General features: G+C 44.4%; 1 protein-coding gene and 1 pseudogene across 2 annotated transcripts in view; both read left to right on the plus strand.

Annotated features, from left to right (window-relative positions):
* CLPB (caseinolytic mitochondrial matrix peptidase chaperone subunit B) overlaps positions 1–25,029 on the plus strand; it is a 181,537-nt gene that overhangs the window by 111,281 nt on the left and 45,227 nt on the right. For both annotated transcript variants that reach the window (XM_049889949.1, XM_049889948.1), the window contains one exon: positions 12,470–12,567. In XM_049889949.1, coding sequence (XP_049745906.1) covers positions 12,470–12,567 — 98 coding nt within the window. The remainder of the gene's footprint in view (positions 1–12,469; positions 12,568–25,029) is intronic.
* LOC126078852 (spermine oxidase-like) lies at positions 17,969–20,677 on the plus strand (annotated as a pseudogene).

Consider the following 25,029-nt stretch of genomic DNA (forward strand, 5'->3'; position numbering starts at 1 on the left):
CCAGTCTCTCAAGACTCTGCTTACTCATTGCTGCACGTTCTGCTCTTCTCCCAGCTGGTGGAGATGGTGATTTCCGGTCTCCCCAGCTATATTCCGTGTGGCTCCCCTATAGGAGGAGGGGGAGTTGTCGTCATCTTCATCTCCTCACCACACCTGGACACTTACCACACCACGTTGTCATTGTTTCTGTCCCTTCTTGTCTCCCACCACCAGTTTCCAAGGGCAGGACCTAGTCTGATTCTACTGTGTGCCCAGCCCCTGGCCCAGAGTCAGTGCTCATTGTGCTTTAATGGAATGGCTGAATGCAGCCATGAGACAATACACTCTGTTCCCTGAACTTTAGAAATTCACCTCCCTGAGGGCAAGGAATCCCATCAGTGTCCACTGGGAGGGAGACTAGGACCTACTGGGTCACCATTGACCAGGTGAGTCCTGAATGGGAAAAAAGGGAGCCCCTTTTTCTCCCTCTTCAGTGAAGCCGTCTATCCCAAACCTACCACTAGAAATTCTTTTAAGTTGTCTTTGGAGCACCTGAGCACCCTGAAATGGGAGAGGAAAGATGACTTTTTCCTCCTTTTGAATCATCAGGCCTTTGAAGGTTTGCACTGTATGGTGGAAAACCAGACCTTGTTTCTTTAAAAAAAAAAAAAATTTTTTTATAATGTAAAATTTCAAACATATACGAAAGAGAGAGAATAGTATAATAAAAAATCCAGTTTTAAATCCCAGCTTTACTCTTTACCTGCTGTGTGACCATTGGTAAATTGTTTCAGCTCTCTGAACTCCTATTCTCTCAGAGTCTTTGTATGCTAAAGAATTCAGACACTGTATATGAAGGCCTTCTACCAACAAATGTTAGTCTGTCTCCTTTCCCCTTGCTCTCCCCCTAGGCTGAGTTGAGTCATCTGTAAAATAAATAATAAATAGTAATGCTCCTCCTGCCTTCTTCATCAAATTGTTGCTAAGGATTAAATACATGAGCGTAGTTAGCCCAGGAGTGGCATGTAGTAAGTGCTCAGTGAATGTTCTTGTTTACAGGGAAGCATATCTGCAGGTGCGCATGCGTGTGTGTGCACATATGCCAAGCAATGCTCAGGAGTGAGGTTTATGGAAAGAGTTTAAGATAAGGTATCAGGAGACCAGGGCTCCGTTCCCAGTTCTGCTGTGCTTCCTACAGCATTCTGGACAAGTCTGTCCTCTCTCACCCTCAGCTTCTGGGAATACAGAGGGGTACTGGTCAGTCTCTGACCTAAGGTGCCGCATACAGACTAGCTGTGAAGATTAAACACAGACATGAAAATGGCAGGACAGGACCCTGGAGGTGTAGGCCAGGAAAGGAAATAACTAGGGAGGACTACGGGAGTATAAGGACTAGGAGGACTGAGATCGGGAGGAGAAGACTTCCCAGAGGAAGGAAGCATCAGCACTGGGCCTGACCCCAGTGGGTAAGATCTAGATCATACGAGAGACAAGGGGCAGAGTTCCAGGCCTGTGGAGTGTGGAGATGAGTGTGGAGACAGAGAACGTGCATAGCTTCTCTGATGCTTCCTTTGATGAGGAGTTCACATCCAAAAAGAATAATAGATCAGTCCGTATTGACATCTCTGAGTCCACGTTGACATCTCTGATCACGAGAAAGATTTCTCATATATTTCACAAAAAACTTCTCATTGGTCAGTCAGCTATATAAGACCAAACAGTTGACACTTACCCAAAAGCAAAGATGAGAAGACAAGGAAGGGAAGGGAAGCTAGATCAATGGAAACAGAACAAACAGAATGGAAATACTGAGAATGCTGACACGTTGTGAAAATTGTAACCAGCATCATGGAACAATTTGTATAAAAATTGTTAAATGGGAACCTAATTTGCTGTGTAAACTTTCACCTAAAATACAATAAAATGTTTAAAAAGGAACTTAACCATTAGAGATAGTAAACAGACTGTTGAAAGAGAGAAAATCAGGACATAAAGGAGCTGGTAGTAAAAATGGAAAGGAAAAGTACATGTAAAAGTTATTAGAAGAATGCCGTAAAGTCTGTCCTGTTTTTCAAATCCTTTTTGAACTTTTTATCTTATTCAGTCCTCACAAAACCCCTAGAAGTGGACAGGGCAGCAATCGTTACCACCAGAGAAGTAAGGCAAGTGCCCCAGATCACATAGCCAGTGCGTGATACTCTCCCTGCTCCCCCTTTGCCCCTGACTCCCCAGTCTGATGCTCCTGCTGAGAGCTGGGAGTGAGTGGGCTGAACGTAGAGAGAAGGGGTGAGTCAGGAAACTGCTATGGTTATAGAATTGGATCTCTAGGAGAAGGGCAGTGTGGCTGCCAGAATTGGCGGGTGGGGGAGTGGGTGAGTGTATCAATATTATTGATAATAATAGCTTAACACATTTGTATAGTGCCTTTGCTGTTGGGCTTTTTGTTGTTGAAACCCCTCTTTTACATGTTATCTTCTTTGATATTCACAGAGGTAGGCAGAGGACCAAGTCAGGGTGGTAGCAAGGAAATCTAGAGAGGAGGGAGTGACTAATCTCCTCCCTCCTTTCTACCTCCCAGACCTTATGAGCTCTTCCTGCCAACACAGAGAAGATCCGATTCCAGACACACACACCCTTCCAGTGATTTCTTCCTCCCTAATTCCCACACTCTCCTCAGGCAGAGCAAGTGGGCCTCTCTCACCAACCCTTCCTCCTCACTTCCTCACCCACAGAGCACAGAGGGGGTTGGATCCTGGCCTGACCTATTCTGCCATCCAGGCGCAGAGGTGTCTAGGACCATCAAAGAGACTAGCGGCTTTGGCCTGTTGGAGCAAAGGACGTAGTCACGGACTTGCTGTCGGAAGAGCTCTCCTGGAGCAGAAAGGATAGCCACATTCTGTGTGGCCTCAGAAGATAGCACGATAGAGAGAATATAGTTCATCTGTTTGGCAAATATTTATTGAGTACCTCTTCTGTGCCTGGCCCTGTGCTGGGTACCGAGGATTTAACAGTGGATCAGACACAGTCCTGACTTCTCAGAGCTCCCAGCCTTGGAGGGAGACAGACAGTTTTAATGCCGAGTGATCAGTGCAGTAAGATAGAAGCAGAAGGGCCTGTGGGAACACAAAAGAGGGTACCCAGGCTGGAGTGGGAGTGAAACAAGAAGGCTTCCTGGAGGAAAAGCCTGAACTGAGTCTTAAAAGATGAGCAAGTGTTTGCAGGAAGTGAGGTTGGAGAGAGAGGTAGGGACTCAGTATGAGAAGGAATTGCCCTATTGAAGGGCCATGAACTTGGTTGGGCCTTGGTACTGGGAACATTCAGGGGAGCCAGGGTGACCACCTGTTTCTGATGTAGTGGAGAAGAATCTCTTAGGGAATTAGAAGAGCTCACCATTAAGGTGTTTTTCCACTTGAGAATCTATGATTGTATCAAATCAAAGGCTGGCACTGTGCCAGAGAGGAGCAGGGCGCTCTCTGGGCACAGGTGGGCGAGGCCTTCTCTTCCACTAACACCATCCCCACTGTCTCTCCCTGCCTTGGGTGATGAGACCCAAGCCAGCCACATGGCACCAACAAGGGTCAGCCTCTGACCCCCCACCCTACTTTCCTGGCATAAGTCCTATTGACAGATTCTCAGAATCTGAAGGAATTCAAGACAAATGGTTAAGAGGATGGAGTTAATAAAATTTGAAAAATTGAGGCCTGTCACTCCAGTAAACTTTTTTCAATACCACTGACAGAAACATATTTCCCCAATGAGTGACCTTCCACAGCTGTAGCGGGCAGGCACAGCCACAGCAGTGCTGCCAGGAAGCCAGTCTGCTATTTATCAAATATTATAAGCTGGGACACACTAATCTGGAGCAGGGAACGAAGGGGAGGGGTCCTGCTCCGTACTGCCTGGGGTGCTCCAGGTGTTTGCCCCAGCCCCAGACAGCCAGTGGGAGGTGACGGATGGCCTACGATTAGCACTCCCCACCTCGGTCCAGCCCTTCACTTGCTCCCAGAGGCCTGGCCCTCCAGACCAGCTGCTCAGCCCGGAGGGGCCCTGGGTGGGAGGCAAGGGGAGGTCAGGCCAGGGCACAGGCTATCCTGATACCCCTGGAGAGGGCAGGCGGGTGAGACCCAACGTGGTTATTTATTGGAGTGTAATGGTTTGTGGCCGTTGGTCGTGGAGGTGAAATCGATCAGTTGTAGAAGTCAGGTTCTATCAATTATTACAGCAATTAGTCAAGTCAGAGAGAGGGTACAGGGGTTGGGGGACTCATATTAGATGGACATTATCTGTGGTGCCCCACCTCAGCCTTCCTAAAGTGGAAACAGACGTGCCGCCCTGAGGCTCCAGAACCTTTGGGATCTGGACTGACTTACCCCCTCATGAGTGGTCAGAATGGGGTCTGAGCCGAGAGCCTTTTGGGCTGGAGACAGGCCCACCACCGCTTTGAAAGGCGCCCCTGTGCTGGCTGGTCCAGGTGCAGAGATGTCCAACCTGTCCCCATCCCGTCTTTTATGAGAAGTGACATGACTCCTACTAGAAATTACTCAGTGGCCAGTGTTTATGGTACACATTTTTCATTCTGTAAGCAAATATAGATCACTGACAGCGCTTGTTTGAAGCAGCTAATCTCACCCTCTTCACGTTATTCTACTGTCTTCCCCCTCCTCTTTCTCTTTCACCATTTCTTTCTCTCTTCCATATCCATTTCTCCTCTCTTCCCCCCTTTGCTCTTCTTTTTATTCCCTTCTAGAGGACTCTTTCTAATCTCCTGCTTCCACTCCAGCCCATATCCAGTGACAGAGCTCCCCTTGAGGCTGCCTGAGAAAGGAGAGGCCTTTTTATCACTTAATTGTGGTTCCCTTTCTACACTGCGGAAACCCTCGTGGCGTAGTGGTTAGGTGCTGTAGCTGCTAACCAAGAGGTCAGCAGTTCAAATCCACCAGGCACTCCTTGGAAACTCTATGGAGCAGTTCTACTCTGTCCTATAGGGTCACTGTGAGTCGGAATCGACTTGACGGCAGTGGGTTTTGGGTTTTCTACACCGCTGTTGTATGGAGCGCTGGAGAAAGCTGTCTGCCACTGACCCCTTAGCCCTTCAGACCCCCCTCAGTGCTAAGCACCAGACAGGAGGGCTGGGCCAGGTTAACAAGCCCCTCAGCACTTTGTTCCTTCCTGAACCCCCACAGTACTGTCTGTCCTTCCTTCAGTGCACCGACCACACACATCCTGTGTTATAGCTAGGTACTCATTTCTCATCCCCATTAGCTCCTGCAGACTTGAACTCTAGGCAGCAGCCAATCTTAAAGACAGGAAGAGGGGTCTGCTAAATAGACATAGAAGGAAAGGTCACAGGAGTGGAAGGAAAACCTGAAAAGTGGTTTTATAGAACTCTAAGGAGAGAGTGGCCACGGTTTTAATTACTACAGAGAAGTCAAGAAATACTAAAAATAAAACTATTCATTGTCTTCACCAATCCTGCATCATCCCACATGCAGGGCCCCGCTTTTTGCCTAGTAAATGCCAACAGAATTGAAAGAATGAGGTTCCAACTGAGCCTCCGAGGACTTACCACAGACAGCCTCCTGACTAAGGAGAGTACACTCTGTCCTGTAAGTGATGAAAAGCCATGGAAGGATCTTTCAGCAGGAGTGTGTCATGGCCACCCTGGTGAGTGTGTGGAGAATTGGCATTTGGGAAATCTGGTGATAGGCTTGATTCCTGGTCTAAGCAAATAACTAGCTTTATGGCCTTGGACTAGTTATTTCACTTTTTGGAGCCCAGTTTCCGTGTCTACAACTTGGGGATTTTAATTCCTATTCCTCGGGGTAGTTGTGAGGATTAAATGATACAAAGTATGAAGCACAGTGTCGGGCAAATAGTAAGTGTTCAGTAAATGCCGTGGCTATTATTACCATCATTATTATTAGCAATTTTGTCTAGTGAACACCTTTGTATTCTTCAAGCACAGCATATATGTCACTCTCTTTGGGAAACCTTTTCCCACAGAGTTGGTCATCACGTAGTGTGTTCTCCAATACCACTTTGAGTTTACCTTTTTCAAAGTACTCATCACCTAGTACTGTAATCATCTGTGTCTAAGAGCTCCTCAAGAGCAAATATTAATGAATCTTTCACAACGTGACACATAAGTAAGTGCTTAGAGTGGTCTAGATGGCTACTAGAGCCACAGTAGTGAGAATGATGAGGAGATAGATTCAGTAGGTATTTAGGTGGCAAACTCAAACTGTTTGAGACCAGAACTCAGGAGGAACAAGATCGGGGGCAGATGATGAAGTTTTGGTTGGGGATATGTTAACTAAATGCTGTTTATGGGTGATCGGATGAAGATGTTCAGCTAACAGATAGAGATTTGAGGGTCATCAGTCCCTAAGTGGTAACTGAAGCCATGGGAGTAGATGAAATTACCTCTAGAGCCAAAATAGAAGCCAAAGACTGAACTCTAGGTAGCCTCCACACTTAAGGAACTGACAGAGCAAGAGGAGTTAGCAAGAGACAAAGGAGAAATGGTCAGAGAAGGGGGAGGGAAACCTAGAGAAGTATGGTATCGTAGAACTTAAAGGATGGAGTGGCTGGGGTATCAGCTGCTATGAGGAGTCAAGTAATATAAAAAGAGATCTATTCATTGTTTTTTCCAGTGAGGCAGTCAAAAACATTGAAAAATTCTGAAGGCATTTTCCAGAGCATGTTAATGGAGAGATGGAATGGAAGCCAGGTTGAGTGGGTTGAGAAGTAAATAGGAGCTAAAGATCTGGAGTCAGCAAATGTAAAAAGCTCTCAAGGTGTGTAGCGATAAAATAAATCTGAGGGAAAAGCAGGCTTAAAGGAAATATTTTTAACAGGGAAAAAATTTAGTCTATTTGAACCAAGAGTAAAGAGCAATGAAGAGAGAGGTTGAAGATACAGATAAAAGGGAGCCTCGATGGCAGGTGGCCCCAGAGGAAATAGAAGTGAATGGGATCCAGAGCACCCAGTGAGATCATGCCATAAGGGTTCCACCTCTGAGGGAAGCCAGGGACACCTTGTCCCAGAGACTGGAATAGAGGAGAGCAGGATGAGGGGGAAAAGGTCTGCATAGAAGAAAGTTATTTTACAATTCCTTTATTTACTCTGTGAGATGTGGTTCCATAGCCTCATGAATCTTTTCTTCATGCTGCTTATCAGGGTCTAACTTTACATATAATCATACGATTTTATATGATTAGTTCTGTTGTCTGCTTCCCCAGTAGGCTGTGAGTAGACGTTCTCCATTGGGTTCCCAGTGCCCAACATAGGGCCCAGCATGTGGTGGACGCTCAATTTATATTTGTTAAATGAATGAAACAGTTTGAAAACACAAATAGTGTGCTTCAAAGCACTATAAAGAAAATAGAAAGGCAACCCACAGAATGAAAGAAAATAGGGGTTGAGGGAGGGAGGAATGGGGAGTTGCTGTTAATGGGTATGGGGTTTCTCTTTGGGGTGAGGAAAGTGTTCTGGAATTAAATAGTGTTGATGACTGCACAACATCGTTAATATATATTAAAACCACTGAATTTTATACTTTATACTCTAATTGGGGTATAATTGACATACCAGTCTTATGATATAAGACTGGTATGTCAATTATACCCCAATTAAAAAATAGTACTAAATTTCTATCAGAAAATAAGGTTGTGTATAAAAGTGTTAATTTTTCCTTATTGATAATAAAAGTTTCCATTACCTGGATTGTGCTTACTACTGTCTCCGCCTCTTCCCCCTCCTTCCCTCCTCCTTCCACACATATGTAAAGGTTTAGCCTCTTCCTCCGCAGCCCAGGCAGACAGCCACATTTAAATGCTTAACAAATGTTTACTCTTGTTGGTAAGTTTATAGGTTTTTTAAGAAGCAGAGACCTTCAAGAGGAAGGAACCATTTTATATCTTGGCAAAAATGTTTTCAAAGGCTGGTGTTGAGAAACACGTGATTTTTACTGTCCATCAACAAACAGTGGTTGGGCACCCACACTGAGGCCAGGCCCTGTGCAGACACAGCCATGCCTGTGGGTTTACGTTCCCCTGCCAGCACGTGACTTCTTAACACTTATTTCTATACGGTGCTTCCCTAACAAGAAAGAAGCTCAAGGAATACTAATTAACTATTACTTTAATGTTTCATTTGACACATTTGTTGAGCATCTGCTGTGTACAAGGCACAGCTTTCTTGGGATTCTGTCTTTCTGCCTTGATAGGAGTGCCTTTGGGGCAGGGCTAGATCTGAATCTTCGGTGTCCCCAGGCCCCACTCATTCAGTGTTTGCCAAATTGAATGGGATGGATGGCTTTTGAAGAGGAGAGCGAGGTGCCCTCACTGACAGCGTGGAGGGGCAGAGCAGCCTTACTCTCCATGCCTGCAAAACCTTGCGCAAAGTAGACACTTTATACAGGCTTATCGGCCACAGGCACCCGAGAACGAGAAGGTGGATGCACGGCCCCTAGCTAACTTTTTGTCATACTCAGAGTACTTTGTCTTCAAATCACAGGCACTAAGGATTGGGGGAAATGCCACTGCCCTCCTCCCCACCCCACCCCACCTCACCCCACCCACCCACACACACACACACACACACAGGCACATACTAACAGCTACGATTGTTAAGGGCACTGAACTGTGGTCTGGCATAACCAGGTTGCTGGTGATGCCCACATCCTTCCAGAGGTCTCAGCTGACTTTGGCAGGCAGGAAATGCCCAGCAATCAGAGAGTATTAAAAGAAGAAAGGAACTGGAGAAGAAAGAGAGGAGCTTTTAATTAATTGGGATATTCTGTGCTTTAGAAACAAACGCTTTTATATATCTTTGTGAGTGAATTTCATCTGTAATCAGATGTATTTGAAAATGTGAGCATGTTAATGAATGTTGTATATGTGAGTTTGTATGTTCATATGTATTTGTGTTGGGATGTATTAATCTGTATTTGGTATATTTGTTTGCATGTTCAGTTGTGTGTATTTGTGTCTGCATAGCATACCTGTGTGTGCATAACACATCTACATGAGCATGCAGCACTTCTCCATATGGGTAGAGTGTTTCTGCACATGTGCGTATGCTGTATATGTTGTTGTTAGGTGCCATCAAGTTGGCTCCACCTCATAACAACTGTATGTACTACAGAACTAAACACTTCTCACCCTGCACCATGCTCGCAATCGTTATGCTTGAGCCTGTTGTTGCAGCCACTGTGTCAGTCCATCTCGTTGAGGGTCTTCTTCTTCGCTGACCCTGTACTTTACCAAGCATGCTGTCCTTCTCCAGGGACTGATCCCTCCTGATAACATGTCCAAAGTATGTAAGACGTAGTCTCGCCATCCTTGCTTCTAAGGAGCATTCTGGTTTTACTTCTTCCAAGACAGATTTGCTCGTTCTTTTGGCAGCCCATGGTACCTTCAGTATTCTTCGCCAATACCACAATTCAAAGCCATCCGTTCTTCTTCGGTCTTCTTCATACATTGTACACCTTTTGCATGCATATGATGAAATTGAAAATACTGTGGCTTCTGTCAGGCACACCTTAGTCTCCAAGGTGACATCTTTGCTTTTCAACACTTTAAAGAGGTCTTTCGCAACAGCTTTGCCCCAACACAGTGCATCTTTTGATTTCTTGACGGCTGCTTCCATGGGTGTTGATTGTGGGCCCAAGTAAAACGAAATCCTTGACAAATTCAATCTTTTCTCCGTTTATCATGATGTTACTTATTGATCTAGTTGTGAGGATTTTTGTTTTCTTTATGTAGAGGTGTAATCCATACTGAAGACTGGGGTCTTTGATCTTCATTAGTAAGTGCCTCAAGTCCTCTTCACTTTCAGCAAGCAAGGCTGTATCATCTGCATAACACAGGTTGTTAATGAGTCCCAATCCTGATGCCCCGTTCTTCTTCATATAGTCCAGCTTCTTGGATTATTTGCTCAGGACACAGATTGAATAGGTATGGTGAAAGGATACAACCCTGACACACACATTTCCTGACTTTAAACCACACAGTATCCCCTGTTCTGTTCCAACAACTGCCTCTTGATCTATGTAGAGGTCCTCATGAGCACAATTAAGTGTTCTGGAATTCCCATTCTTCCTAATGTTATCCATAATTTGTTATGATCCACACAGTTGAATGCCTTAGCATAGTCAATAAGACACAGGTAAACATCTTTCTGGTATTCTCTGCGTTCAGCCAGGATCCATCTGACATCAGCAATGATATCCCTGGTTCCATGTCCTCTTCTGAATCCGGCCTGAATTTCTGGCAGTTCCCTGTTGATATACTGCTGCAGCTGCTTTTGAATAATCTTCAGCAAAATTTTACTTGGTGTGGTATTAATGATATCGTTTGATAATTTCCACATTCAGTTGGATAACCTTTCTTGGGAATAGGCATAAATATGGATCTATTCCAGTCAGTTGGCCAGGCAGCTGTCTTCCAAATTTCTTGGCATAGACGAATGAGCACTTCCAGCCCTGCATCTGTTTGTTGAAACATCTCAATTGATACTCCGTCAATTCCTGGAGCCTTGTTTTTTGCCAATATCTTCAGTGCAGCTTGGCCTTCTTCCTTCAGCTCCTGATCATATGCCACCTCTTGAAATGATTGAACATCCACCAGTTCTTTTTGGTATAATGACTCTCTGTATTCTTTCCATCTTCTTTTGATACTTCCTGCATCATTTGATATTTTCCCCCATGGAATCCTTCACTATTGCATCTCGAAGCTTGAATTTTTTCTTTAGTTCTTTCAGCTTGAGAAATCCTGAGCACATTCTTCCCTTTTGGTTTTCTATCTCCAGGTCTTTGCTCATATCATTATAATACTTTACTTTGTCTTCTTGAGTCACCCTTTGAATCTTCTGTTCAGTTCTTTTACTTCATTTCTACCTTTTGCTTTAGCTACTCGACATTCCAGAGCAAGCTTCAGAGTCTCTTCTGACATCCATTTTGGTCTTTTCTTTCTTTCTTATCTTTTTAATGACCTCTTGCTTTCTTCATGGATGACTTCCTTGATGTCATTCTACAACTCATCTGGTCTTGGGTTATCAGTGTTCAACACTTAAGATCTATTTTTTGAGATGGTCTCTAAATTCAGGTGGGATACATTTAAGGTCATACTTTGGCTCTTGTGCACTTGTTCTAATTTTCTTCACTTTCAACTTGAACTTGCATGTGAACAATTGATGGTCTGTTCTGTAGTCGGCCCTTGGCCTTGTTCTGACTGATGATATTGAGCTTTTCCATCATCTCTTTCCACAGATGTAGTTGATTTGATCCCTTCGTATTCCATCTGGCGAGGTCCGTGTGTATAGTCGCCATTTACGTTGCTGAAAAACGGTATTTGCAATGAAGAAGTTGTTGGCCTTACAAAATCCTATCATGAGATCTCTGGCATCATTTCTGTCGCCAAGGCCGTATTTTCCAACTACTGATCCTTCTTCCTCGTTTCCAGTGTTTGCTTTCCAATTACCAGTAATTATCAATGCATCCTGATTCTCTGCTGGGTTTGATAATTTGTTGCAGTGGCCAATTTGGTCAATTTCAGACTGCAGAAGCTGGTTAAAAGTCTTTCAGTTTCTTTATCTGTGGCCTTAGTCATTGGTCCATAAATTTGAATAGTAGTTATATTTACTGGGCTTCCTTGTAGGCATATGGATATTATCCTGTCACTGACAGCGTTGTACTTCAGGATAGATCTCGAAATGTTCCTTTTGACAGCGAATAAACGCCATTTCTCTTCAAATTGTCATTCCTAGCATAGTAGACCATATGATTGTCCAATTCAAAATGGCCAGTACCAGTCCATTTCAGCTCACTAATGCCTAGGATATGGATGTTTATGTGTTACATTTCATTTTTGATGGTTTCCAATTTTCCTAGATTCATACTTTGTACATTCCAGGTTCCAGTTATTAATGGATGTTTGCAGCTGTTACTCCTCATTTTAAGCCCTGCCACATCAGCGAATGAAAGTCCCAAAAGCTTGACTCCCTCCACGTCACTAAGGTTGACTGAAATATATCAGACAATGTTCCACTGCTATTCGTAAGGTTTCACTGGCTAATTCTTTTCAGAAGTAGACTGCCGGGTCCTTCTTCCTAATCTGTCTTAGTCTGGAAGCTCAGTTGAAACCTCTCCGCCATGGGTGACCCTGTTGGTATCTGAATACCAGTGGCATAGCTTCCAGCATCAGAGCAACACGCGAGCCCCCACAGTACAACAAACTGACAGACGTGGGAGATGCTATATACAGGAGCCCTGATACCCTTGACAACTGTTTTAGAAAGGACTAAGAACTGTCCCCCCAGAGTGGCTTGATGGGTTTTCCCATCATTCTACAATCTCTTAGGTTTTTATTGTTAAATATTTCCATGAACATTCCTCACACTGAAATCAGGTCCCTAAGCAACCTTCAAGGGAAGGATCTCACTGATCACTCATGGACCCTCTGACTATTTATCCTTCTCTTCCTACCAGGAGCCAATCCCCTGCAGAGGAATGAAATGGGACACACACCCTTGGATTATGCCCGAGAAGGGGAGGTGATGAAGCTTCTGAGGACTTCTGAGGCCAAGGTAAGATTCAGAGAAAGGAGGAGGCCTGTAGGCACTCCGTGCATCATTTAATCTCTTCACTTAATAAGTTATGTCAGGCTCCACACCAAAGGCCATTTGTCCTTAAGTGATTATTGTCTATTTAAATACAAATCTAACCCCCAGACTCATCAAGAACAGGAAGCAGCTCTGTCAGGACCAGGAAGAGGCCTGGCCCACTTCTGACTTCTAAAGATAAACCTTAGAATTCAGCTTTTGAGGTGATGGGCCTCCCAGTTCCTTTTCCCAGGAGGAGAGCTAGCCCAAATAGTATTTCCCCTAGGCCTCACGTATCCTACTACCTCCTCAAGCAGTTCTTTCCCATTATCACTCCTTCTAGAGCCATTTCATTCAATATGCACTTGGCTCTGTATCAGTCAGGATAAACTAGATTATGCTATTATAACAAACAACCCCTCCCCTCCATACACGCTCCAAAGAGCCTAGTCTAGAGTCTGAACCAAAAAAAAAAATCCCCATCTTAATTTGATCTTCTCAAACAAACTTTTAAACTCCCTGAAACTCCTCCCAGCCACAGAGTTAAAACTCAGGAAATACTTGGCAGAATCCAAGAACTAGAATCACATATTTCAGAACCAGCAGGAATCTTAGAAGTCATTAAGTCCAGTGATTGGAAATCTCACCAAAGCATAAACAAATCAGAGAAAAATAGAGCTGTTCCAGTTGAAGAGAAGGTGGACCAGAGCCCAGCCCGTTTGGCCCATCCCTTCCCTCCTGGGGTAGCCTCTGAAGGGGCTCTCTATGGGGCACAAATTTTAAATCACCAAACCACTGAACAACTGGCATGGGGAAACTGGAGCCCAGAGGTGGGATATGGCTTGCCTTTGGTCCCAGAGTCAATCACATCAAAACTGAAACTGACAGGGTTGAGCACAAGGTCATGTAGTAGGTTCAGTGGCAGGACTGGGACTAGAAGACCTAATTTCTGATTCTTAGTCTTGTGCTCTTTCCAGCATCATGGAGTCTCTTGTGAGCAAATTTGCTAAAGTGCCTTGAGATTACCGTGTGTTTTCTCAAATAACACACCCACATGAATAATGCGCCCACACATGTAAGGCACACAGCATGTCTATAGGAAAATCATGTGTGAGGGGGTTGTATGGTTGGCAAAAAACGTGTAACGCATGCGATATTTGCATAAAAATATGATATTCAGCATGGCAGGTCCCACCTAGTGGCAAATATTCTCTATGTCTTGAGTAAGAGCACTTAGCTCACTGAACTGAGACAGAGAAGATGTGAGTTCTGATCCTAGCTCCACCACTCACTGAGTGACTTTGGGCTAGGACTTCCCCTCAGTGAACCTCAGTTTTGCCCTGTGAAATGAAAACTTTGGACCAAATGGTTTCTGAGGCTTCATTCAATATGCACTTGGCTCTGTATCAGTCAGGATAAACTAGATTATGCTATTATAACAAACAACCCCAAATTTCAGTGATTTAAAACAACAAGAATTTATTTTTGTCTTATGTTACGTGTCCATCGCAGGCCAGCACGAGGGGCTCTGTTCATCATGGGCACTCAGGGACCCCACTTGACAGAGCAACCACCATCTGGGATGTCGCTGGTTGCTTGCCAGAGGGAAAAGAGAATGCTCTGGAAGGTCTTGCTTCTGCAGTTAAATGCTCCACCTGGCAGTGGGACCATTCGCTTTCACTCACTTCTTGTTGGCCAGAATTAATCCCATATTCCCACCCAATCATGGGGGGCCAAAAAGTGTGAGTAATCCTACCGTGCCTAAGAGGGGGAGAATTGGAAATATTTGGTAACCAGTGTGAAAATAGCATGGTGGTCATTTTCTAACTTCACAAGGGGGAAGGAGAATCAAGATCAACAGCCCAAAGGCAATTCCTGTGAGGCAAAGGTCAGACGTACCTCCTCTCTCCAAATTTTTTTTTTACCAATTCTAACACCAGCCATCCTTCCCATGGCACTCTCTACTTCTCTGCTGGGTTTGACAGTTGTTGCAGTGGCCGTACAGAACTCCCAAACCGTACTTAGAGTTATGGGGTTTATTAGGCAAGTAACAGTTCTTCAATCAGGACAGCTTCTTCTCAGCTGTGCCCACAGCAGACCTTTCTCTGGCCTTCCGCCCCTTGGCCCAGCATCTGCCCTGTTTGAGCAAGTGTTACAAAGCTCATTAGCTCCACCAGTGAGTACCTGGAGGTACCGATCTCCACCAGCAAGCCTCAATCCGAAGGCACTCAGCTCTCTTTTTCCATGGGTTGGCTTGCCTAGCTCCTCCAAGCGCTTGGAGACACCCCACTCCACCAGGAAGCTTTCTGCCCAAAGGCACTCAGCTCTCTGGCTCTGTGGGCTGGTACATACACTCTAACCTCCTTGTTCCATGGGCCAGAAAGCCCAGTGTGCCGTTTCGTGCTAGTCCCCTGTTCTTGCTGCCGTTTCTCTGCCACCACTTTTCATTGTCCTGCACTGTCTCCAGCATCACAGCTCTCTCTCTCTCTGTCTCCTGGGTCTAGGAGGTTCCCAGCACAGAGATCCCAGGGTCCAAAGGACACGCTCCATTCCCATCTGATTCCTTCAGTGGCAAAACTAGGGCAGGGTCAGGCTCAGCGGGTGGCAGCTGCAAGGAAGAGCTCCCTAGCAGGGCTGCCTCACAGTGGAAGGGCTGCCTTTAAAGGCTAGATGACCACTTATAGCCAGTCCAGGGAGTCTGTAGCCTTTCGCCTAGAAGACCATGTCATCTGTTGCTGACCTCTGGCACTTGATCACTTCACCCAGTCTACATTTCCTGCATCCTGAATGTCCAGCTGTCTGCTGAGCATCTCAACCTAATTGCTGTGCTGTTCCTTCAGATCTATCCATGTGAACCACCCCTCAGCTCTGCCCAGAATGTCAGCAGAATTTTCTTTTTCTCAGTTGCTGAGCATCGACTTGGTCACCCATTCTTTCTGCTCAGCCTTTTTTTTTTTTTTCCCCTAAGCTGCAAAAAACTACGTCTTCAAAATTGTGAGGCCAAGTTTCTTGGGAAAAGCACTGTTTTAAACCTGGGTTCTGTCTCCACTCTGACCATAAGTAACCAGCAGCTGCCCCTCTCAGAATCCAGGCCTTGTACCTGTAAGGTAACAACTCAGCCTGACACCTCATCTCCTGACTCTGTCTAGGCCTGGGTTACTGCCGCTCTTATCTGATCTTGCTCTGCTTCTGTCCATCCAGCCTTCCCCTGCTACCAGCTCATCCTCCTCTACCTTCACCTACCACTCTGTAGTCATATCTTTCTATACTTGTAAGAGTCACAGGTGCTCATTATAGAAAACTTGGAAAGTAGTAAGTAAAAAGGATACATACTTATTAATGGCATCCATGGGGCAGACACTGGGCTAGATGGAAGGAAGACAGATGAGTAAAACACTCAAGGAGCTCATAGTCTGATGGGGCAACAGGCGAGTAAACCATGACAACCACTGAGGGACTGTGGGAACCCAGAGGTGGCTCTTAATCCTGCCTGGGAGACCAAGGAAGGACTCCAGGAAGAGATGACAACTGTGCTGGATCTCAATAAAAAGCATTTAATCCTACCTCCTGGACATAACCACTATTAATATTTTTAATTGTGTGTAATAATAACTACCATTTATTGAGGGTATCTGGGCACTGTGCCAGGTGTGCTGTTTTTTTTTTTTTCCTAGTCCTATAACAACTCTATGAAGTAGCTGTTTTTTGTTTTTTTTTTTTTAAGTAGCTGTTATTACCCCCATTTTATAGACAGGAAAACTGAACGTGTAAAGAGAAAGCAAGTGACTTAGATAAAATCAAGTTATTCTAAGTGACTGTTTTAAGGATTTGAGCCAGAGCTTTCCTCTTAGGGTACTATATTTGCCTTTCCTGGCCTGTAACGGTATGTATATATATAGACGTGCTTTTTCTTTTTTAACATGGTTGACATCCTACTGTATACCCCAGGGGTCTCAAACTGGCAAGCATGTTTCGTTTTGCTGACCCAGAGTTTTTTTTTAAATATGAATTTAATGCCTGGCATGGACTCTGCAGCCACAGGCCCCACACCATTCCCTATTGCATTATATCCCTACCTGACATACATTTATATTTTTCTACTTGGTTCTGCAGGCATTTGAGTATGATCCTGGGTTTATATTTGGAATCTGCTTTTTTTTTTTCCTTAATATTATTTCTCGACTATTTTCCCATTTAGAAATTACTGTAAGTGTAATTTTTAATTGCATTCTGCCTTTTAAATTTTTGTCACTAGCCCTGAGAACCTTTGTCAGACTTAAGTGTCCTGAATGATTTTCTCCTCACTGCTGGTTCCCTCAGTTCTCCCAGCAGTCCTGTGTACTACAGCTTTCATGTCCCCCACCCCAGCCCCTGAGGAGATCCAGAGGTAAATGAGGTCCAGTCCCCTGAGCTTACCTTCTAGCTGGGGGAAAAGCAGGTGCTCTCAGATAGAATACCCACAGACTGGCTTGTGCCTGAAGAAGAGTCCACACAGAGTTGGTGGGGGCTCCAAGAAGCTGTGGATCACCTCCAGGCAGACAAGCATGTGGGCTTCATAGAGGAAGCAGCCTGTGATCTCACTTTGAAGGATTTCAGTAGCTGGAGAGTTTAATACTTAAAGCTTACACCATTTTCATGTCTTAACTAAGACAAGAAGGAGAGGTAGAAATATATCTCTCTGCACATGATGGCAGATAAAACAAAAATATGGGGAGCTATTCCATGATGAATATTCAGCTGAGGGGGATGTGCTGGTGCCAGCCTGCATCTCCACTCCCGGATCTTCACTCCACAGAGATTCACGAGGAATTTATTGCTCATTTTAATCACACCCAGAGAATGAATTGGCAGGAATATTAGGCAGATAGACCTATCATATATATTTTATTTGCATATCCCAGTGACAGAATCACAAGCACATTTCCTATCTCTGTATTTTCTCATTTGCTTCAGGGGTGAAGCAAATTCCAGGCTGAGAGCCTGGGTGCGCCCATCAGAGTTGGGGGGAGCCTTCCAGGAGAGAACTGAGGTACACAGGAGGGTAAGAGGGTTATGTTCCCCCTTAGGGTGAAGACAGACCCTCCCCTGCCTTGCCGAGCCTCTTCCCTGCTGCACAACTCATTGTAAGTGCCAGCTTATCCCATGCCCGGACCTGTGCTAGGCCCTTTGGGGGCTGATCCTTACTGCAAGCTTACTATGTGCCAGACACAGTGCCAAGTTCTTTATGGGGTTCAGCTCTCTTTCTTCTTAACTTTAAAAAAAAAAAAAATTACTAAAATATAATATACTGGCATAAAGTGCAAATAGGTATACAGCTCACTGTGTTTTCACAAACTACATACACCTTATTAAGAAATAGAATTATTACAGGGAGCAGGGGCAAGGCATGAGGAGACCAGGCGGGGTGGGCCAGGGACTTGAGGCAGAGCAGAGCCTCACACAGGCCAAGGCAGCTGGCACGGGCCCCTGCGATCCTGACAGGGAATGGAGGAAGGAAGCCAGGCAGCTGGAGGAAGAGGGGAGGCAGAGGAGACTGAGGCTGAAGCGCAGCTTGCCAAAGACTCACCTCCCCGACTCAGCGGGGAAAAGTGTAGGCCATTTGGTTCCTGTGTATTCCACCAGGTGAGGTCCATGTGTATAGTCATTGTTTATGTTGTTGAGAAAAGGTTCCTAGGAGGTGAGTGCGGACCGTGTGCAAAGTTGTAAATCCAGTGGTGACAGTCAGAGGACCCTCTCAGTCGTGACCTGTGGAGAAGGGACAGCCTCGAGTGGTGGGTGGTGATTGATGCCAGCTGGGCTGGCCTGGCTGTGATCAAAGCGCTTCCGGAGTAGGGCTTCACAGACGTCGCTGTGCTCACGGCCTCCAGCCACATTGGAAGTCGTGTGCAGAGCGTGAAACTCAGACACACCATCTTTGAGCTGGGAGCCACCTGGATCCATGGCTCCTACAGGAATCCATCTATCATCTAGCAGAAGCCAGAGGCCTCCTGGAACAAACTACCGAAGGGGAGCAAAGTGTGGGCCACATCAGCCTCTGTTCCAAGAATGGCTTGGCCTTCTACCTCACCAACTGCAGCCGTAGGATCCCCAAAGACATGGTTGAGGAATTCAGCAATTTATACAACAAGATCTATAACTTGATCTAAGAGTTCTTCCAGCATGGTAAACCAGTCAACACTGAAGAGTCAGAACAGTATGGGGGTATTCACCTGGGAGGAGGTGCACAGCCGCATCAGGGATGACCCGGAGGCCACCAACAACTGACGCTTTCCATGATCCAGCAGTACCTGAAGGTGGAGAGCTGTGGGAGCAGCTCACAAACACAGCATGGACAAGGTATCCCTGAGCACCTTTGGAGCATGGATGGAGATCCCTGGCACCTACCACATCATCCCCTCAGGCTTCATGTGGGTTGTGGAGCTGCTGGCCGAGGGTATCCCTGCCCACATTATCCAGCTGAGGAAACCTGTCCATTGCATTCACTGGGACCAGGCCCTGAGACTGAGCCCCAGAAGGAGAGTGACCACAATCATGACCCCAGGGAGGGCAACAAGTGGGGAGAGGAACCCTGAGAGGACAGGCGGAGTGAGGATGAGCAGTGACCGGTGTTGGTGGAGTGCGAAGACTGAGAGGTGGTCCCAGTGGACCACATGATCGTGACCATGTCACTGGGCGTGTTGAAGAGACAGTACACCAGCTTCTTCCAGCCAGGGCTCCCCACAGAGAAGGTGGCTGCCATCCGCTGCCTGGGCATTGGCACCACCGAGAAAATCTTGGTTGAATTCAAGGAGCCCTTCTGGGGCCCTGAGTGCAGCAGCCTACAGTTTGTGTGGGAAGACGATGTGAAGAGCCGCACCCTCACCTACCTGCCTGAGCTCTGGTACTCCAAGATCTGAGGCTTTGATGTCTGTTACCCACCTGAGCGCTATGGCATGTGCTGAGCAGCTGGATCTGTGGGGAGGAGGCCCTCATCATGCAGAAGTGTGATGACGAGGCAGTGGCTGAGATCTGCACAGAGATGCTGCATCAGTTCACAGGGAACCCCAACATTCCTAACCTCAGTGAATCCTGTGCTTGGCTTGGGGGAGCAACCCCCACTTTCGAGGCTCCTATTCGTACACACAGGTGGGCTTGAGTAGGGCAGACGTGAAGAAGCAGGCCAAGCCCCTCTCATACACGGAGAGCTCCAAGGGGGCACCCATGCAGGTGCTATTCTCAGGGGAGGTCACCCACCTCAAGTACTACTCCACCACCCATGGTACTCTTCTCTCTGGCCCACAGGAGGCTGCCCGCCTCATCGAGGTGTACCAAGATCTCTTCCAGCAGGGGACCTGAGGGCCTTCCTCACTGCCGAGTTGTGTTCCTTCAAGAACCACTAACTTGTGACTGCCAGCCCTTGCCCCTACTGCCATGTGCTTCTAATCTCCTAACCCTCTGTAGGATGGAGTTTTCTCTTTCATAGAGAGATAGATGCCCTGACTGGCTTCACACCTGACCCTATAGCTTTCTTTCTGGTCCTGACTAGGCCGGTGCCCATTGACTTACCTCTTCCACTGACCCCTGACCTCCCTGTGCAGCCCTACCTCTCCTGCCTCGTTATTGTAAGTGCCTTCAGTACTTTGCATTTTGAGATAATAAAAAGAGACTTGCCTTTCCCATGCTTCTCAGCTTCTCTAAAAAAAGAAAGAAATAGAATTATTACAAGCACTCAGAATCCCACTCATACTCTCTTCCAGTCACTGCCCATCCCCAAAACCAAAACCAAACCGAAACCCATTGCCATTGAGTTGATTCCACCTCATGGCAACCGCATGTGTTACAGAGTAGAACTGCTCCATAGGGTTTTCTTGGCTGTAATCTTTACGGAAGCAGATTGTCAGGCCTTTCTTTGGTGGCACTGCTAGGTGGGTTCGAACTACCAACCTTTAGGTTATTGGGCCAGTTCAAACCATTTGCATCACCCAGGGAAACCCATCTCCCAAGGATAAGCATTATTTTGATTTTTTTTTTTTTACTCGACATGATGAATTCCTGTAAACCCTTATTCCAGATTCCCCAAATGTTAACATTTTATGACATTTGCTTTATCATACATATATACATTCACGCAGTTATATGTATCTGAATCATTTAAGAGTAAGTTATACACATGATACCCCTTTAACCCTAAATACTTGTGTCTGTTTCCTAAAAAACAAGGACATTTTCTCGTATAGCCTCGGTATAATTATCAAAATCAAACCAATATTGATTTAGCTAATCTACAGATAATATTCAGATTTCGCTAGTTGTCCCAATAATATTCTTTACAGGAAAAGAAAATTCAGACCCCAAGCTGCATTCGGCTGTTATGTCTCTTTAGCTCCTTCAATCTGGAACAGTTCCTCAGTCTTTTCTTTCATGACCTTGACGTTTTAATGAGCACAAGCCAGCTTATTTTTTGTTAGTTTGTTTTGTGTTTTGTATGTGTGTGTGTTGCACTTTAGGTGAAAGTTTACAGAGCAAATTAGTCTCTCATTAGAAAATGTATACACGAATTAATTCGTGACCTTGGTTACAGTCCCCACAGTGTGTTAGCACTCCCCACCCTGGGTTCCCTGTTTCCATTCATACAGTTTTCCTGTCCGTTCCTGCCTTCTCGTCTTTGCTTTGGGGCAGGTATTGTCCATTTGGTCTTGTATACTTGATTGATCTAAGGAACACATTTCTCACATGTGTTATTGTTTGTTTTATAAGGCTGTCTAATCTTTGGCTGAAAAATGAACTTTGGGAATGGCTTCAGTTCTGTTAGAAGGGTATCCAGGAGCCATAGTCTCGGGGGTTCCTCCAGTCTCTGTCAGAGCAGTAAGTCTGGTCTTCCTTGTGAATTTGAATTTTGTTCCACATTTTTCTCCTGCTCTGTCCGAGACCCTCTATTGAGATCCCTGTCAGAGCAGTTGGTGGTGGTAGTTGGACACCATCCTGTTCTTCTGGGCTCAGGCTGATGGAGGCTGTGGTACATGTAGTCCATTAGACCTCTGGGCTAATATCTTCCCTGTATCTTTGTGTTTTTTTGTTCTCCTTTGCTCCGGATGGCATGGGACCAATAAGTGTATCTCATAGATGGCTACTCACAAGCTTTTAAGACCCCAGATGCTACCCACCAAAGTAGAATGTAGAGCATTTTCTTTACGAACTGTTATGCCAGTTGACCTGGTTGTCCCCCAAGACCATGGTCCCCAGCCCTCAGCCCCAGTAACTTGGTCCCTCAAGGTATTTGGATATGTCTAGGAAGCTTCTATGACTGTACTTTATCATATACATATGAATATAAAAAAAACTGTATATACAATATGTATGTAAAAATATCCACAGCCTAACCTATATGGGTACATAGGTCTTCTCCTATATGCCCTGCTTCCTCTGTTCAGCATACGTCTCTGCCTTTGTATTTGCTTATAAGTTATTATTTGTTTTTACTATTGCTGTAGGGTTGTATCTGCTCTAGAAATTACTATGGTTGCCTCTTTCTTTCTTTCTTTTTTTTTTCCCCCTTGTGTTCCTCTTAGTGTCTTCTTTTGCCTTGGTCACTTTGTGCTGATTTCCCCTGTATTATATATTGTCTTTTTCTTCACCAAAGTTAACACATCTCTACTGTCTAGTTAGTGATTTGCCTTTCCCTCCCTTGTAACCATCAAAGATTATTTCTTTCTGTGTGTAAACCTTTTCTTCAGTTTTTATAATAGTGGTCTCATACAATATTTGCCCTTTTGTGATTGACTTATTTCACTCAGCATAATGCCTTCCAGATTCATCCATGTTGTGAGATGTTCTGCAGATTCATCATTATTCTTTATCATTGCATAGTATTACATTATATGTACATACCATACCTTGTTTATCCATTCATCTGTTGGTGGGCACTTAGGTTGTTTCCATCTTTTTGCTATTGTGAATAGTGCTGCAGTGAGCATGGGTGTGCATTTGTCTATTCATGTGCCGACTCTTGTTTCTCTAGGGTATATTCCTAGGAGTGGGATTGCTGGATCATATGGTATTTCTATTTCTAGCTTTTTAAGGAAGTACATATTGTTTTCCACAGTGGTTGTATCATTTTACATTCCCACCAGCAGTGTTTGAGAGCACCAGTCTCCCCACAACCTTACCAGCATTTATTATTTTCTGAATTTTTGATCAGTGCCATTCTTGCACTGATCAAAAAACCCCGGTGGCATAGTGGTTAAGTGCTATGGCTGCTAACCAAAGGGTCGGCAGTTCGAATCCGCCAGGCACTCCTTGGAAACTCTATGGGGCAGTTCTACTCTGTCCTATAGGGTCGCTATGAGTCAGAATTGACTCAGTGGCGCTGGGTTTGTTTTTTTTGGCCATTCTTGCAGGGGTGAGATGGTATCTCATTGTGGTTTTGGTTTGCATCTCTCTAATAGCTAATGATCACAAGCATCTTTTCATGTATTTGTTGGCCACCTGAATGTCCTCTTTGGTGAAGTATCTGTTCATGTCCTTTGCTCATTTTGTGATTGGGTTGCTTGTCTTTTTATTGTTGAGTTGTTGAAGTTTTCTGTAAATTTTAGCAGTTTAACCTCTATCAGATATGTCTTTGCCAAAATTTTTTTCCCCATCTGTAGGTTCTCTTTATCTCATGGAAAAGTTTTTTGATGAGCTTAAGTATTTAATTTTTACGAGGTCTCAGTTATCTACTTTATCTTCTGCAGTTTGTGCATTTTTAGTTATGCTTTATATTCTATTTATGCCATAAATTAGGGCCCCTAGTGTAGTTCCTGTGTTTTCTTTCATGAACTTTATAGTTTTAGGTTTTGGTCTTTCATCCACTTTGAATTAGTTTTTGTGTATGGAGTGAGGTATGGATTTCTGTTTTGTTTTTCTGCAAATGAATATCCAGTTTTACCAGCACTATTTTTGAAGAGACTTCTTAACGGATTTTTTAAAGCCCATTTAATGGACTTAACCCTTTGTCAAAGATCAGGTGCCCGTAGGTGGATGGATTTATTTCTGGGTTCTCAATTCTGTTCATTGGTCTATGTGTCTGTCATTGTACCAGTTCCAGGCTGTTTTGACTACCATAGCTATACAGTAGGTTCTGAGATAAGACCTCCTACTTTATCCTTCTTTTTCAGTAATATTTTACTTACCCAGGGAGTCCTCCCTTTCCATATAAAGTTGGTGATTAGTTTTTCTATCTCATTAAATAATGTTGTTGGAATTTGGATCAGGATTGTATTGTATCTGTAGATTGCCTTTGGTAGTACTGACAGTTTCATGTTAAGTCTTCCTATCCATGAATATGTTACGTTTTTCCATTTATGAAGATCTTTTGGTTTTTTGCAGTAGTGTTTTATAATTGTCTTTGTATAAGTCTTTTTTATCCCATTATTCCTAAGTATTTTATCTTTTGGGGGGCTATTGTAAATGGTATTGTTTTCCTGATTTCCTTTTCAGGGCTCTCTTAGTGTAGAGGAATCTGACTCATTTTTGCAATGTTGATCTTGTACTCTGCCACTTTGCTGCATTCTTGCATTAGTTCTAGTAGCTTTCTTGTGGATTCCCTGAGATTTTCAGTGTATAGGATCATATCATCTGCAAATAAGGATAGTTTTACTTCTTCCTTACTAATTTGGATGCCGCTTATTTTGCTTTCTTGTCTTATTGCTGTAGCTAGGACTTCAGTACAATGTTGAATAAGAGTGGCGGTAAAGGGCATCTTTGGCTGGTTCGTATTCTCAGGGGGAATGCTTTCAGTCTCTCTCCATTGAGAATAACGTTGGCTCTTGGTTTTGTGTATATGCCCTTAATTATATTGAGTGATTTCCCTTGTATTTGTATTTTGGTTAGAGTTTTTATCAGGAATGGGTGTTGAACTTTATTGAATGCCTTTTCTGCATTGGTTTAGATGATCATGTGATTCTTTTCCTTTGTTTTATCTATGTGGTGGATTACATTGATTTTCTAATGTTGAACCATCTTTGCATACCTGGTATGAATCCTACTTAGTCGTGATGTATTATTTTTTTGATACGTTGTTGAATTCTGTTGGCTAGAATTTTGTTGAGAATTTTTGCATCAACATTCATGAGGGATATTGGTCTATAATTTTCTTTTTTAGTGGTGTCTTTGCCTAGCTTTGTTATCAGGGTTATACAGGCTTCATAGAATGAACTCGAGAGTTTTCCTTCCTTTTCTATGCTCTGGAATAGTTTGAGTAGTATCAGTGTCATCTCTGAATATTTGGTAGAATTCTCCAGTGAGCAGGGCTTTTTTTGTGTTGTTAGTAGTCTTTTGTTTGTTTATTTGTTTTTTAATGGCCTTTTCAATTTCTTCTTTTGTTGTTGGCTGTTCAGATTTCCTACCTCAGTTTATGTTAGTTTCGGTAGGTAGCGTGTTTCTTGATATTTGTGCGTTTCCTCTAAAATCCACTGCCATCGAGTCAAT

Source organism: Elephas maximus, chromosome 7 (genome assembly GCF_024166365.1).
Source record: "Elephas maximus indicus isolate mEleMax1 chromosome 7, mEleMax1 primary haplotype, whole genome shotgun sequence".
NCBI lineage: Eukaryota > Metazoa > Chordata > Mammalia > Proboscidea > Elephantidae > Elephas > Elephas maximus.